This window comes from Trichomonas vaginalis, chromosome II, assembly GCF_026262505.1.
Source record: "Trichomonas vaginalis G3 chromosome II, whole genome shotgun sequence".
Taxonomy (NCBI): Eukaryota; Parabasalia; order Trichomonadida; family Trichomonadidae; genus Trichomonas; species Trichomonas vaginalis.
Window position 1 is genome coordinate 64,803 of NC_067204.1, and position 16,381 is coordinate 81,183.

Below are 16,381 nucleotides of genomic sequence, written 5' to 3' on the forward strand. Positions count from 1 at the left end.
ACCAAGCTTCCAATGAGAAATGCCTGAACGATTTCGCGGAAACCTTGCGCAATTACGAGAGAGAGAACCGAGACCTTGCCAGACTCATCTACCGTTTCTTCGAAGAGATAGACGCCATCTGGAAGGTACTCGGAAAGGACAGAACATGCAACACCGTACTTCGTGAGTACCAAATTGAAGAAGGAATTGTCGAGGAGAGAAGAGAGAGAAGAAAGAGAAGAAGAGGAAGAGAGAACCTGAAGCCGACATGGGCAACCCTTGTTGCCGATGACGGTTACGAAATTTCCCAACCCTACCCATACCAAATCCGCAACAAGGAGACAGGCAAGGTTCTTACCCCAGTCCTCAACAACTTGGGACACTTGAACCTTAACCTTCGGAATCGCGGTTCAATCTCCATGGGCAAGCTTGTCGCAATTCAATGGGTTCCAAATCCAGACAAGAAGACGAAGGTCAGACACATTGACGGTGACAAGCTCAACAACCGTAAGGAGAACCTCGAGTGGTTCTAAGAGTAAAAAAAATTATTTTAGGGGGAAACCCCAAGTAAATTTAAGTTTTTATTTTTGGTATTCGTACCAATTTTGGAATGTGAAGACCACATCCCAACCTCTGTACGTGAGTCTTGGGTCCACGTCTAAGACCCTTCTGTAGCAATTCCAAGCCCGAGCAAATTCAATTGTCAACCACTCGTCTCCTCTGTAGTCTTCAATCCATTCTTTGAAGAGACGGTCGAGTTCGGGCTTGGAATATCTCTTGCCTGGGTCCGAGACCAACATTTGGTTGAACTGGACGAAGCGCTCAGGGATGTACGCCATTAAAAAAATGTCACTTTTTTAAAAATAAATTTTTTATTTCATGCAATGTTTAACTATTTCACCATCTTCTTTAACACCCCAGTACTTACGCTTGGAGAGGACATGAACTTCGGTGAAAATTTTGTCCAATTTGAATTGACCCATCTTTTCACCGACACCCATTTCAATGAGTTTGTTGTATCCTTCTTCGTTCGTCATGAGTGCGTCAATGTTCTCATAGTAAACCTTGACTTTCGATTTGACTTCGGAGAAGAATTTGTTGTACTCGTCAAGGACTGCTTTGCGAACTGAGGGTAAGACCAATGTTCGACAATAGGTTTTAATGTGGTTACTAAGCCACTTTGACCTTGAGTGAATTCGTACTTCAAAACAAAAGGAGAAAACCTTTCAACAAAGTTGTCGACCTTCTCATAATGTTTACTCTTCATCTCTTGAGGTTTCTTAATGGAATATCCCCATGTCGAATTCATAAGCAATTTGAGTGTCATTGCAAGTTTGGGGTTTGAAGCTTTCCTAATATCATACAGTTGTTGTATGACTTTTCCAACTGTATAGTTCCTTCCCGGGAACTCACCATCTTCGTTTGGAATTCCAGTCGGAATATATTGGACAAACCTCATGTATGCAGCGTTAAGGTCGACATAGTATATCTTTTCATCTGAGTCGAACTTGTCGCAACCAATTGGTCCAGTTTGTGGAAATTCAAGTGAGTCTCTTATCTTCTGAGAAACTTCTCCTGTTATCTCATAAACATCGTCGAAGCAACCTGTTTCATATAAAACCTTCTGACCTAACTCAGATGCTCTCCAATACAATTTGACGTCAATTGGATGTCTCAATGGAAGTTTGTTTATAGCATCTTGAAGTTCTTGCAACCTCATTGGAAGTTCTTCTGGTTCAGGTTGGTATCCGAACATACCAACCCTTGTGGAACTGTGTACTTCTTTTGTACTAGAACTTTGTCTGGAACAACTTTTGGTCTTGCTAACAATGAAAAGTTTGTTTCGTCTTTTGGTACAAAAGTTTCTGTCAGCTTGTCATCTGGAATTGGTTCCAACAAACCTTTCTCGAAAAGAATGTTTACAGCTCTGACAATGTTGCACTTACTTTTACCAAAGAATGGGTTTGTAAGACTTTCGTTCAACATGAAGTGGTTGTGGACAATTACAATCTTCAACCATGGTAAGTCTTTGTCAACAACATAGTCGTCATGTGAAGAACCTTTAGCTGTAGGTATGTTGACTCGGATATTGACATTTGCCAACGGTGCAATTTTTGCCAATTGACCTCTGAGAATGTACCTTGTCTTCACACATGACTCAAGATACTTCATCTTCTCATCTGTAACAAGACCAGAGTTCCTGAGACATGTAAGAATGCAAGGTTCATTGACAATTGTTTCAATTGAATTGTAAATTCCATACCTTGTCAAGTCAATGTCAGACTTATTTATGAACGGGAAGTATCCAGCATGTTGTCTGACTGCTTGAGGGTTAGGTTGGTACCATTCGAACTTGACACTTGCAATTCCTTCAATTGCATTCAAAATGTCTGAGTCGGAGTCAACCATTTGTTCTCTCTTTGTAGTCTTGAAAGCGTCAAGAAGTTTTGCGGCTGTTTGTTCATTGCCATGTGCATAGTAAATGTGACCATCCAAATCTGTTATGGTCAATCTGACATTGTGTCCTTTCTTATTTCCGTCTTGAATTGCAGCAAGTACTCCCATGAAGCCTTCTTTGTTCTTTCCTTCGTCAAAGTTTACTGTAAAGGTTCGACCAGATGTAATTTGACTTCTAACTTCACGATACTTTTCATATGCATATCTTGTTCTTTCCATGGGAGCATGTGCGTCTTCACCTTTTCCTTTTTTCCTTCTCAAAGGATGCAATTGTTCGTCATGTTTCCAGTAGAATCTGGCAAAGCCGTCGTGTCCTTCAACTTGAGGTTCACTAACATCGAAAGGCATGTCCATAAGACGTTCTTCTTCTAACCTCTCTAGCTGTTTGGATAATTGGCACGTGCTGTTTCCAAATCCATTTCGTAGCGAAGACCAGACAATTTGTCATAGACTTTTATGGGTCTTCCCTTCCTATATTTAAAATTCTTCGAAACTCTCCAACCATATCTTTGTAACTCTGCTTTTATTCTAGCAGACTTTCTATCCATTCTATATGGGGGCATTTTTATAAAAATAAAAAAATATTTTTTTCTTTACTTTACATAACCGCCTGCTGCCATAAGTCTTTGACGCCAACCCATACCAGCTAATGAAGGTTGACTTGGTTTAGTTTGGAAACTAAAACTTACTTTGGTTTTGGTTTATCTTCAGTTTTTGGTTTTCTTCTTCTATCGGTTTTTCGTCACTTTTCGGTTCCTCTGACTTTACTTCACTTGCAGGAACAGTTGTGTCGTCAACATCTTCATAAATATCATATGCCATTTGTTTTTGTTTTCCTTTCAACTTTTTGTGTTTGTTGTAAAGTTTAGAATATTTCGACTCTAAGTCAATGAGATGTTCTATAATGAACTGTTGGTCAGTGAAGTAAACTTTTCCATCTGTTGTCTCGAAAGCTCCTTCAGACTTCAATATTTTATTTGTGAGAGTCTGTTTCTTTTTGAGATACTAGCCGTTCCATTTCTATGAAAAGTGACTTTATAGTTAGGGTTTGTATTTCCAGACCTGGCACTTTCTATTATTGAATTTTTCTCTTCATCTGTAAGTTCTTTGACAGGTTTTGACAATGGTTCTGAACTTTTTGTTTGTGGTGTCAAATCTACCGTTTCAACTTCTTCGGTCATTTCATCTCAGTAAAAAATTTTAGTTTGGTTTGTTTTCAACTGGTTGTTGTTGTGGAGGTGGGATGGTTCCTTTAATAATATCATTCAGTTTCACATGCTGAGCCTGACTATATGGTATCGGTTTTAAATGCTGGAAGCCGACAAATCCATCTTGAACTCATTTGTCTCAATGCTGCATTTGTTCATTTCATCTCAATAAAAAACTTTACATTCCCCACGTTTGAGGCGGTTGAGGTTGGTTATTGTTTACCCACTGTTGTGCATGGTTATATCCTCTGTTAAAGAATCTTTCACCTTGGTCCATATAGTGTCCTGCTTGGTTATAGTAGTCATTTGCTTTGTTATAATAGTTTCCTGCTTGTCTTCCTACATTGTCCATCCATCCTTGAACTTTTCCTCTTGTTTCAGGATTTGGAATAAGATTTGTTGCATCTCGTGCTACATCCCAACCTTTCTGTACAGTTTGTATAATAGGTTGTGCTTTCTCTTTCAGTATACCTAATGTACTCAAAATCTTCCTTCCAATTCCAAATGCACCTCTGGCTATTGTTCCCACTGCGGGTAAAAATCTAGATGCACTCCTGCTAATGCGCCAAATAAACCCATTTCTTATAGGTAAAAAATGACGAATCCGAACAAGGACCCCTATGTTTCTAAAGCGACAAAGAAAGCACTCATGATAAAAATCTTTAGTTCAACACCAAATGCTTGGTTTATGGATATCTTGGAAAACATTCCGAGGTATAGAGAAGATGGACCACCATACTGGTTAATATTTGTTGGTCAAAACACAAGATACTGTGAAGCCATACCATTACAGTCCAAAGCTATTTTAGATATCTTAGCAGCTTTGACAATATTCGTTGACAAATACCATCCAACAAAACTGACATCTGACTGTGAAAGTTCTTTCAAATCAGATGATGTAAAAAACTATCTGCGTTCAAAAAATGTAAACCAATATTTCATTGTCGACCAAAACCATTCTGCTCTTGGTGTCATTGACGGTGTATAAAAATGTTAAGAGACTTAAACCAACCACAAGGTGGTGAAGCAAATGAAATGTCATATGACGACAAGTATAGACACTTCTCCATGGCAAAGATGAGACAAGTTTTAAATATTTACAATAACCGTAAACAAAAAGGTTTGGGAAACCACTCCCCCGAAGAAATGAAAAACAACCCTGACTTAGAGAAAGACTATATATTTAATAATTTAGTCAAAAGAGACAAACAAGAAAGAATGCCGGGCTTCAAACTTCAGAAAGGTGACAAAGTAAAAATAGAAATACCTAAACGCGACCCATATGAAAATACTATTGACTATGACAACAATGGGAACTCGACAGGTACTCACATTCGTGTTCGTAAAAATAGAAGAAAGTATACAAGAGAATATTATGAAGTTTTAGGCAAACATGGCAAAATGTACAGACTGCAAGCAGAAGATAAAACTACTATTGTCAGACCTCGTTTCAAACTTGTCAAAGTTCAAGGTGGTATACTTTCAAAGACAGTTCCTAACAAATATAAGACAACTCCTGACGAATATGCTAAAGAAGTTGAAAATGACGACTAAGCAATTCTATACCATGCGTAAACTGTCATGTAAGGTGGCATGTATTCTTTACTTTGTCCCGTTGTTTGCGTATATCCTGAAACGAAATGTGTATGGTTTCCTTCTCCCTGCGTGTCATCCCAGTAACAATTTATAGCAAACTTAACGTCGTCTTTAACATCATATCCTTTACCTTTTGTCATTCCTGACCAATCCCAATATCTATGCTTATGCCAACCTGCTTGAGATGTACTTAAATCTATGTAATGACTGTGTGCAGGTAAATTTTCACCTGAAATCGTTTTACTTCCACCTGTTTCCTTTGAAGAGTTTGCACAATACAAAAACCTGTCGACTATTTGTTCCCATGCACCAACACCAAACATTACTTGAGGACCTCTTGCATCCATAGATGTATAAATAAACCTACTGGGTTCATTAAATCAAACATATGAGATATTATAAGAGATTGTCTCTTTTGAACTTAAAATATAGTGCAACTATTTCAGGTTTCTTCTGGTTTGTGTCAGAATATTTTTTATAATATAATCTTATGTTTTCAGGGTAGGTAAAATCTTGACTATAATATTTATTTCTGTCATCTGTATAATAATATACTATTCTCGTTTTTTCTATTGCATTATATCTTTTATATCTATAATAATCTAAATATAATGTTAGCTTTTGTTCATCTACATGTGGTGTTCTGTCGTCATCTCCATAGTCATAATAATGTGGTGCCGGAGCTGGGTCAGGCAATGTCATATCCACCATTTCATAAACTCTTAAATATTTCTTTTGTTCGTCTCCATATAAGTTTAAGTAGCAGTTGTTGTCTAATGGAACTTTAACTTGTGTACCATCATTCTTTTTATAGCTTACATACATTTCATTGTTATTTTTCGGAATGAGTTTACACCGTGTACCATTTTTAAGGACTGTACAACTGCCATCTAAAATATTTATTTTCTTCATTGACAGAAAAGTCACCAACAATAGTTTCAATATTTTTTGTTCCTATCAAACTTTGGTATATTTCATTGACATATGTTTTATCTGCTTTATTTTCAAGGCTAACGTTTAAGTCTGTTATTTCAGAAGATGTATGTGTATGTCCAACGTCACTTTTCCTGTTTAAGGTTTCTTGTAAGTTTGTAATATTTGCAATGGTATGTGTATGTCCAACGTCACTTTTCCTGTTTAAGGTTTCTTGTAAGTTTGTAATATTTGCAATGGTATGTGTATGTCCAACGTCACTTTTCCTGTTTAAGGTTTCTTGTAAGTTTGTAATATTTGCAATGGTATGTGTATGTCCAACATCACTTTTCCTGTTTAAGGTTTCTTGTAAGTTTGTAATATTTGCAATGGTATGTGTATGTCCAACGTCACTTTTCCTGTTTAAGGTTTCTTGTAAGTTTGTAATATTTGCAATGGTATGTGTATGTCCAACGTCACTTTTCCTGTTTAAGGTTTCTTGTAAGTTTGTAATATTTGCAATGGTATGTGTATGTCCAACGTCACTTTTCCTGTTTAAGGTTTCTTGTAAGTTTGTAATATTTGCAATGGTATGTGTATGTCCAACGTCACTTTTCCTGTTTAAGGTTTCTTGTAAGTTTGTAATATTTGCAATGGTATGTGTATGTCCAACGTCACTTTTCCTGTTTAAGGTTTCTTGTAAGTTTGTAATATTTGCAATGGTATGTGTATGTCCAACGTCACTTTTCCTGTTTAAGGTTTCTTGTAAGTTTGTAATATTTGCAATGGTATGTGTATGTCCAACGTCACTTTTCCTGTTTAAGGTTTCTTGTAAGTTTGTAATATTTGCAATGGTATGTGTATGTCCAACGTCACTTTTCCTGTTTAAGGTTTCTTGTAAGTTTGTAATATTTGCAATGGTATGTGTATGTCCAACGTCACTTTTCCTGTTTAAGGTTTCTTGTAAGTTTGTAATATCAGATATAGAATGTGTATGAGTCTTATCTGCTTTTGTCTCTAATGTTTCCTTAAGACTTGGTATTTGGTTAATATAATGTATATGAGTCTTTTTAGAATATTCGTTTTCAGCTCTTGTCACTTCACTTGACATTTTATTGTCAACATATGTTTTGTCTGCTAGTTCAGGATGAGTATGTTCTTTTGTTGCATAAGCATTGTTAGCTCTTTCTTCTTCTTTTGCTATTGCATCGTCTACATATTCTTTGTCAGCTTTGTTGTCAACATCTGCTTTCAAAAGAAGTTCATTTATAGGTTTCTCGTTTAAAGTTCCTTTTGTTGGATTTATACAGACAGTATTGTTCTTATTGTCTTGAAATAGAAACTCATCTGTCATTGGGTTTATTGTCAGTTTTAAGTTTCCTTCTTTCAATGACTCAGATATCTTAGAATAGTTTGAAAAGTTTGTTGTGTTCTTATTTAGAGCTTGCATAATGAGTTGTCGGTTGTGTTGTATTTCTCTCATAGACGCTGTTTCATTTGACATTTTTATTATAGATAAAATATGCTTCCAATAGAAAAAGAAAATTCTAGAGTTGCTACAACTAAACCATTAGATGAACTTTTTACTAATGTCGGTCAAAAGTTTGAGATAGATACCGTAAAGCATGAAGGCTATCGTTTTGACTACCCATTAAGATGGTTAAGAGACCCATCTGTCACAAAAGCTATTGGCTTTCGTAGAATGAAGTTCATTTCAGAAGCCATACATGGTTTCCCATTTATTGTAAGGTTTCATATAGATTATACATCTGAAGGGCAACGAAAAATGTGGGAAGAAATTGAGCTAATACAAGTTGACCTCTCATCTTCTCTACAGACTGCATTAAAAAATATAGAAGATAAAATAAATTCATGTTATGCAAAATATGCTGATGAATATGCGAATACCGATAGCACACTTTATGTGAGAATTGTATATGACAAACAAAATTCACAAGTGTCATTTCAAATCTACGAAGACAATCCAAATAAAGACGAACAAATATATACAGAATTCACTGCAATGTCATGGTATTATTTGCAAAGAATGTTAAATCAGAAAGTTGAACCTCCTTTAGCAAATATCTACAGTCGATATGCAAGAGATGAACCATATTTATTTAAAGATGTTTTCGACCAAGATGCTATTATTGTTCATGCTTCATTTTCTGGCGCCCAAAACTCTTTTTATGCTTGGCAAATGACTTTTACGAAAAACATACAAAGTTATACGAACCACCAAGTGGAAGTATTTCAGACTTTCAAGTATGGTTTACTACAGATGGAAGAAAAAGAATAATTCCATTATACCATGCGTTTTACTTAGAACTTAGTTTCATATACAACTACTATCGAACGATAAAAATATAACTTTTTAATATACCGGTTGTGGTTGCCAACTTGACTGTGGTGCAGGTTCAGGCTGTTGTATTACAGGAGCTTGTTCTTCTGGTTCAGGGTCTTTAGGTATAATACCAACAAACTGACCTACTCTTTTACCAATATTTTTGACACTGTTCCATACTCCTCTTCCGACAGATTTTATTCCATTCCATATACCTCTTCCAACATTTCGAAAGAAGTTTCCTATCTTACTGAAGAAACCCATTTTACTATATGTAAAAATCTAATGTCCGCCTAGTCTCTTACGTTTCCTGTTGAGTTCCATAGCATTCTTTAACTGGAGCTCATACATTCTGTTTCTCCTCTGGTAGAAAACATATTCTGGGTCAACTCCTGTGTTCGCGTCATCTGCATAAAGTTGTTTATATCCCACTTCAGGGTTTGTATAAAACTCTTTCCATCTCATATTTGCATACCATGGTGGCAAACCTAACGCAGCGTCATTTGACATGGCAGTTTGCATTTGTACATCTGTTGGCACTTGACCATAGTTTGCCATTGCAGTTTGTATTCTAACTTCATTTGGAATATTCTCTGGGTTTGGTTGTCCAGGTTGCTGTGCATTCGCTAAGTTCTGTGCGTCCATTTAATATTAGATAAAAATATCTCTTACGAGTACATATGCTGAACATTTGCAGGCATTGGTTCATCTTCATATTCTCTGTACTTTTCTGCCACGTCAAATAAATAAATGACACAATGGAAAAAACCTAAAACAAGTAGTCCTATTTCAAACCACATTTACTTACTAATAAAATTTCTTTATTGTGACACTTTCTCCGGTTTATAGGACCTCTCTCATATTCTATCTTGTCATATATAAACTCATAGTCATGTATGTCCTCTAACCATCTCATAACGGTTTCCAAACCACTTTTATCGGATGTAAAGTAAAAGCATGGATGGTTATGTATAACGTCTAAAGTTTCTAAAGAGTCTCTCAAAGTCCAGTCTACTTGGTATTGAAAATCCCATGTGTTATAGAACGGCGGGTCCACTATAAAGAAAACATTTTCCTTGTCTTTATATTTTTCATACAACTCTGTCCAATGACATCTCACAAACTCTATACCCTCAATATATTTTTCTATGTCCTCTTTGAAAACATTTGTATAGTTAAGATATAAAACTTTTGACATAAGTGTTTCAATGTCATGAACTCTTATAGCACCACTATATAATAGTCTAGCAGATATACTATCCCAGTCTATATATTCTGCTTTTTTCAAAACCTCTCTCACAATATTTTTCTTATCTAATGGTATACGTTCCATCTTACCTATAGGTATCTTTTCTTTTAACTCTTTCAATATATTATTTGTGTCTGGAATATGTTTGAGACGGTCCATATAGTTGTCGAAGTCATTGCATATAATCTTTGAGTCAGGAAATACGGTATGACATAAATGGGATATATAGAAACTTCCGCCGAACAAATCTACAAATGTTAGACCATTCGGTAGTTTCTTAAGTTCTCTCAATATAATATCTTTACATCTACTCTTATTTCCAAAGAACGGTAACAGCGGTTTTGTAAAATTCATTTATATATAATAATAAAACTGTTTTTACCCGAAAAGTGATAGAAAAGTGACAAAACATGAAAACATATATAATTTGTGAAAAGTGACACAAAAGTGACATTTTAAAAAGTGACACCATTAATATGATGTAAATAACAACGGTTTTGGTTTTGTCACCGGCTGGTCGGCTGGGGTTCGGTCCTCCTCTTGGGTCTTGGGCAAAATTTCTTATGGGCTAGAGGGCGCAACGCGCCTGGAAGCCCCACTTACCTGACCTGAGTTCTATTGTTAAATAGCTAAAATATCACAAACTGATTAAAGCACTAAACTTTCAATGATTTTAAGGGTGCGCCCGGGAGGATCATGTAAACTTTAGAATTAAGAACCTTAATTTTTAAGCAATAACTTGGTACCTAAATAGGTAGGAAAACTCTAAAAATATCAAAAAATACAACTTGGCTCCATAATAATTCTGTCATGGTGGCTGTTTGTATCCCCTAGTATTTTCCTCTTGAATCTCTTTTTCTGTCGAAATTAAATTCAAATCTCAGAAGTAGAAGTGAATAATCGACTTATTACTGCTATTATACGAATAAATAAATTCATTATATTATTTTTATTTACATAATATCTGTTTGAAGTCCATAATTCTATAAATTTTTCTTCAAAAACATTACAATCTTGATAGTTTTGGTACTGTTTAATAGGTTTTTGGCACCTTATTTAGTATTTACTACGTATAGAGTCGATCTGAACTTAATTTTCGGAAATTTAAAATATTTATTATAAGTAAAATCTGATTTGAAATTTATGTTTAACTACTCATATCTTGCATTATCCTGAGTAGCTTTTGTAAAAATTCATCAAAAAAGATTTTAACGTGCTTTAATTTTTATTTTTTAAAATAATGCATATTATTATATAACTAGCATATTTACAAATTTTAGTGCTTTCAAAAATTTCATTCTCCCCCTCTCAAATAAACGTACATCCGGGTGGCCTGTTTTTTGCAAAAAATAAAATTTCATTTTTTATGCTTAAAAAGTCAGAATTTTTATTTTCTTCTGGGATATATGATGGCTATATCAGATGCCCATTCTTTTTGATACTCAACATTAAACATAAAACTTAGCCGTTAGGGCTCTTCTGAAAATATTTTTTTTTCGAAAAATTTTCGAAAAAAATCAAAAAATTTAAAAATCCCCGAATCTGCAGGGATTTTAAAAAATTCTTTTTAGTAAAACTTAAGGATATTGTATCAGATATATTGGTATGGGCAAATTCAATTTTAATCCAATATTCATCGAGATATTAAGTTAACGAAGCTTTCAAAATTGAGAGGGTAATCCTCCTCCTCTCAAATAAACGTACATGCGGGTGCACCCTTAAAAATCTTTGATATTGAAATAAAGTAAATCAAATGCATATAACATTTCAGCAGAGTGATCTTGTAACAGTAGATCTTGCTCGAAATATCTTGTAAATCTAAGATCCTTTGATAAACATCAATTATCTTGCAAAATTCATAATTTCGCTACGAGAAATAGGTAAATTTTATTGTCACAAATAAATAGATAAGTCTGAAAGCATGAAATATAATTTACGATGAAGGAATTGATCGTAAACTAATATTTGTTGTTGCGGAATGCACAAACGAATAAGGAATATATACAAATTGAATATTACGGAATATATCCCTCATAAAAACATATCGTTTTTGATATGATTAAGAAATTTTGAACATAAAACGAGTTTCGCTCTGAAACTTGATAAATTAGACGCAAATTAGTGATCTGAAACTATTAATAAAAGCATAAAACACAGGAAAAAAAATCTTAAATAAAAATACGCAATCTGTTCACTTTAAAAAGGTAAGTTATGTTACTAGATAGTAGCGAAGCAGAGAAGTTGTCCACTTTAATTGATTTAGTAACCGTAGAAGCGCTTAGAAACGTGATCGTTGTAAGCGACGGAGCCTACGTAAGCTGGATCGTATTCGATACCACCAGCCTTGTTGCCGACGACAAAGTGCATTGATGTTCTGGCATTCTGGCATTGGAGAATTTCCTTCTCATTGCCAGCAGCACCTGCACCACGGCCACCATAACGGTATGTTCTGGCACCTGTGAGTGGCTTGATGGCTTCCCAGCTGAGAATGTAGCAATCGCTTCTCATCCAGCCATTAGCAATGGCTCTGTTGTAGTTAGCGTTGCATCCGTCGATGCTGTTGACGCCACCGAGCCAGCAGAGTGACATGAAACCGCAGCCCCATCGTCTGATGTTGGCATTGAATCTTGGATCGCCTTGGCGGATAACTTGACCGGATGGTCCTGGAGCTGGGCCTGGAGCTGGTCCGGAAACTAAGTTGATGTAGTCTGCGCAAACCCAACCCTGGTCAATCTTGAACCAGTTGCTGGAAATTCCCTTGATCTTGATGCCGGCGCCATTGCCGAGGCCACCAACACGACCGTAGTTTGTGCCTGGACCAGCACGGATGTTGACACCGATGTTAGAATTGACTTGACCATTAACGATTAAGTAATCAGCAGAGCAATATCCTGTTCTGCCGTTGAAATTGACTTGCCACCAGTTGTTTGAGTATCCTGTAACTGATAATGTAGAGCCATCAGCTGCGGGGCCAATAACTGGGTTGTTTGTACCTGGTCCGCTTCTGATGTTAAGTCCGACGCCGCCTGCAGAGACGACACCTGTGCCAGCGCCATTAGCTTCAGCATAATGATATGGAGAATGAATCATGTGATGTCTGTAGGAGCGCCTAGAGACAGCACAGCCCAAAAGAAGAGCAAACATTTTTTTGATTCAGATCTGACGTCAAACCGAAATTTGTCAGTAAGATCAAGTGATAGTTTATAATTATATATTGTCATTAATTTATACGATGAATTATAGAGATCATTCAATAAAAATTGTGAATAGCGGTTAAAGTAAAATATTACGTATTTAACTCAGAGATTAGATATATGATTTTGAGAATTAATAACCGAAATTTTTCTAATTCGATTAATTGATTTGACAATCTGACGATCGAACCGATATTTAATATTATAGATCTATGATGGTTACTTAAGAATTGATATATCTGACAAATTCAAATTATATCTGATCAAAACAAAATTTTCCAATCATTCCACAATACGAAATTTTTCATAATCTCATAACGAAAATAAAATTGTAGGAATTGAAAATTACGGTTTTGCATTTGATTAAGGGTGCACCCGTATGTACGTTTATTTGAGAGGAGGAGGATTACCCTCTCAATTTTGAGGGATTCGTTAGTTTATTTTCTCGATGAATATGCAATAAAATTTGATTTTTACCTTATCAATATACTTCATATAATATACACATGTTCATGTAAAAACTTTTTTCCAAAATCCTCGGGAATTAAGGGATTTTTGAATTTTAAGAATTTTTTTCGAATTTTTTCGAAAAAAAATATTTTCAGAACAGCCTTAACGGCTAAATTTAGGAACAATGTTAAGTATCAAAAAGAAAGGAGGTCTGATATAGACAACATATATCGTTGAAGGTTGAAAAAATCTCTAATATTTGAGCCCAAAATTTCAAATTTTAATTTTTTGAAAAAAGAGGCCACCCGTATGTACGTTTATTTGAGAGGAGGAGGATTATATTTTTGAAAGGGTGAAACATTATGAATATGTTAATTATATAATAATATGTATTATTATAAAAAAGAAAAAATAAAGCACGTTAAAATTTTTCTTTCTTGATTTTTTACAAAATCTACTTAGAATTATGCAAAATATGACTAAATAATTATAAATTTCAAGTTAAATTTTAATTTTGATAAATAATTTAAATTTCAAAATATCAAGTTCAGTTCGACTATGTATGTAGTAATTCCTTAATAAAGTGCCAAAACCCTATTAAAATATATGAACATTTTCAACATTTTAATGTTTTTATTTAAAAATTTGATGGAATATGAGCTTCAAACAATTATTATGTAAATAAAAATAATTAAATATATGTATTTATTCGTATTACAACCGTAGTAAGTCGATTCTTCCTTTCTTCTACTGAGTTTTGAATTTGATTTCGAATTGTAAAGAGATTCAAAGGGAAAATACTAGCGGATAAAAACTACTCCATGAAAGGGTCATAATGGAGTCAAGTTGTATTTTTTGATATTTTTTGCTTTTCGAGCCTAAATAGGTAGCCAAGATAATGTCTAAAAATAAGGTTCTAAATTCTGAAGTTTACATGATTCTCTCGTGTGCACCCTTAAAGATCCGAGTTTTTACAAGACTTCGTGTAAATATTCTAATTATATATTTGTTAAAATTTTTGTTAAATCAAATTGATGTGTAATAAACAGAAATTCATCAAAAGTGACAGCTCTCAATTTTTTGACATTTGTAAATTCTAAATTGAATGAGAAAAATGAAATAATACTAAGCATAATACAATATTCTAGATTTAATTATAATTAGGAAAAGTTAGTTTTGAGAGTACTTTTCATAGGCATATAGAATGAAATCTTCTGAAAAATAATATCACATAAACTCATATTATTTTCTAATATATAACTATTTTATATAAAAATCAAATTCAATGATCTTAAAAGCGAAGGATAAACCTCAAATTTACGAATATAATGAGTGGGAATATAATGCTTATCTATCATAAAACCATATGAAATATCAATTTTTTACTTTACGCCTAATTTTTGACGACAATTAGCAAAAAATGTTAAATGTTAACACTCAGTCCATTTGAATATGAAAAATAAAATTGACTTTGATTAAATGTTTTTATTTATCATGCAATTCTTCTTGCGACCAAAGATTTGAATAAAATTTCAAAAAATAAGATAGCTTAAAAAATAATATACGGTAGTGTTTACTAATAGATGAATAGTATATAAATTCTATTAAAATGGATTTGATCCAAAAAATATATAAAAATTGATCATAAATAAAATCGTTTTAAATTACTTCTTCATTTAAATTATAACAATTATTTTTGGTTTTATATTTTTTTGAATCAAATCCATTTTAATAGAATTTATATACTATTCATCTATTAGTAAACACTACCGTATATTATTTTTTAAGCTATCTTATTTTTTGAAATTTTATTCAAATCTTTGGTCGCAAGAAGAATTGCATGATAAATAAAACATTTAATCAAAGTCAATTTTATTTTTCATATTCAAATGGACTGAGTGTTAACATTTAACATTTTTTGCTAATTGTCGTCAAAAATTAGGCGTAAAGCAAAAATTGATATTTCATATGGTTTTATGATAGATAAGCATTTATTCCCACTCATTATATTCGTAAATTTTGAGGTTTATCCTTCGCTTTTAAGATCATTGAATTTGATTTTTATATAAAATAGTTATATATTAGAAAATAATATGAGTTTATGTGATATTATTTTTCAGAAGATTTTGTGTTCTTCTTCAAAATTTTATTTTTTTTATTAAAAAGAATCTTTACAAAATATACATTTACTTTAATTAATATTTAAAAACGTGCTCTATCAAAAGTTCCAAAAATTCAATATTTTAGCTTTTCTGAGGTGTCACTTTTGATGAATTTCTGTTTACAACAGATGATTTAACGAAGTATGATCGCCGGTTTTTTCATCATTTGAGAACTCAAATCCGTTTTTATTTTGACATTTGGAGAACAATATCTCATACCATCAAACTCTTTATAAATTCTATTTTTGTAAACACTGTCATAAACAATATCAAACAAGTTCATTAAGGACTCACCTATGTATTTTAGATGGAAAAATAATTATTTCAAAAAAATATTTATATTTATAATAAGTTAAATGTACTTATTATATTTGAGAAATCTCCAGAATTAAGATACATGCAAAAAAATCCCAAAATACCTTATTTTTTATTTTTTTATTAAATAAACTCGAAGATCTGATTAATTTCTTGACACATTCAGGCATAAAGATCATTTTACAATGTTCTATTCATTTTGCTTTAAGATTAATAAAAAAAAAAGATATAAAAATCAGAAGATTTGAATTAAATCTTTAATATTATTTCTATAAAGTTTATAAACAATTCATTATCCAAGTAAAAAAAATGCAATGATAATAAGAAATGGGGTATTATTATTGTCGTCTGGCGGTTTTAGACGACAATGCGAATTTTCAAATAATAGGATTTTTAGCCAGATAAAGAGCTACTCCATATATCATGCGTGTTTGCATACTATATACATAGATGGAATTGATGTTCTTCCTTTATTTAGGTACCGAAACATGCTTGAAAAATCTATTTTTTAGACG

General features: G+C 33.4%; 7 protein-coding genes and 2 pseudogenes across 9 annotated transcripts, besides 5 other annotated features; all 9 read right to left on the reverse strand.

Moving 5' to 3' along the window:
• Positions 1 to 6,885: part of a mobile genetic element that runs on past the window's edge.
• On the reverse strand, positions 561 to 818 carry TVAGG3_0457730 (uncharacterized protein; the record flags this gene model as incomplete). The annotated part of the gene is made up of 1 exon (XM_051234914.1): positions 561 to 818. One exon carries the CDS (start codon positions 816 to 818, stop codon positions 561 to 563), a length of 258 nt encoding a protein of 85 aa, XP_051092738.1.
• On the reverse strand, positions 1,240 to 1,735 carry TVAGG3_0457740 (DNA/RNA polymerases family; the record flags this gene model as incomplete). The annotated part of the gene is made up of 1 exon (XM_051234915.1): positions 1,240 to 1,735. A coding segment is annotated over one exon (496 nt), but the record flags the coding sequence as incomplete, so codon positions are not given.
• Positions 1,839 to 2,790, reverse strand: TVAGG3_0457750 (uncharacterized protein; the record flags this gene model as incomplete). Its single annotated transcript, XM_051234916.1, has 1 exon — positions 1,839 to 2,790. A coding segment is annotated over one exon (952 nt), but the record flags the coding sequence as incomplete, so codon positions are not given.
• Positions 3,823 to 4,223, reverse strand: TVAGG3_0457760 (annotated as a pseudogene). Its single transcript has one exon. A coding segment is annotated over exon 1 (401 nt).
• TVAGG3_0457770 lies at positions 5,410 to 5,951 on the reverse strand (annotated as a pseudogene). The gene has a single exon. A coding segment is annotated over exon 1 (542 nt).
• A 43-nt stretch (positions 6,886 to 6,928) lies between the features above and the next one.
• Positions 6,929 to 7,602, reverse strand: TVAGG3_0457780 (phage tail repeat-like family; the record flags this gene model as incomplete). The annotated part of the gene is made up of 1 exon (XM_051234917.1): positions 6,929 to 7,602. A coding segment is annotated over one exon (674 nt), but the record flags the coding sequence as incomplete, so codon positions are not given.
• Positions 7,603 to 8,526: 924 nt separating this feature from the next.
• Positions 8,527 to 8,760, reverse strand: TVAGG3_0457790 (serine threonine-protein phosphatase family; the record flags this gene model as incomplete). Its single annotated transcript, XM_051234918.1, has 1 exon — positions 8,527 to 8,760. One exon carries the CDS (start codon positions 8,758 to 8,760, stop codon positions 8,527 to 8,529), a length of 234 nt encoding a protein of 77 aa, XP_051092742.1.
• Positions 8,761 to 8,778: 18 nt separating this feature from the next.
• On the reverse strand, positions 8,779 to 9,141 carry TVAGG3_0457800 (uncharacterized protein; the record flags this gene model as incomplete). The annotated part of the gene is made up of 1 exon (XM_051234919.1): positions 8,779 to 9,141. The coding sequence occupies one exon, from the start codon at positions 9,139 to 9,141 to the stop codon at positions 8,779 to 8,781; it is 363 nt and encodes a 120-aa protein (XP_051092743.1).
• Positions 9,142 to 10,423: 1,282 nt separating this feature from the next.
• Positions 10,424 to 11,463: a mobile genetic element.
• A 462-nt stretch (positions 11,464 to 11,925) lies between these two features.
• TVAGG3_0457820 (bacterial SH3 domain-like protein) lies at positions 11,926 to 12,902 on the reverse strand (the record flags this gene model as incomplete). The annotated part of the gene is made up of 1 exon (XM_051234920.1): positions 12,005 to 12,889. One exon carries the CDS (start codon positions 12,887 to 12,889, stop codon positions 12,005 to 12,007), a length of 885 nt encoding a protein of 294 aa, XP_051092744.1.
• Positions 12,903 to 13,306: 404 nt separating this feature from the next.
• Positions 13,307 to 14,344: a mobile genetic element.
• Positions 14,345 to 14,428: 84 nt separating this feature from the next.
• Positions 14,429 to 14,465: a mobile genetic element.
• Positions 14,466 to 15,640: 1,175 nt separating this feature from the next.
• Positions 15,641 to 15,678: a mobile genetic element.
• Positions 15,679 to 16,381: the final 703 nt, after the last annotated feature.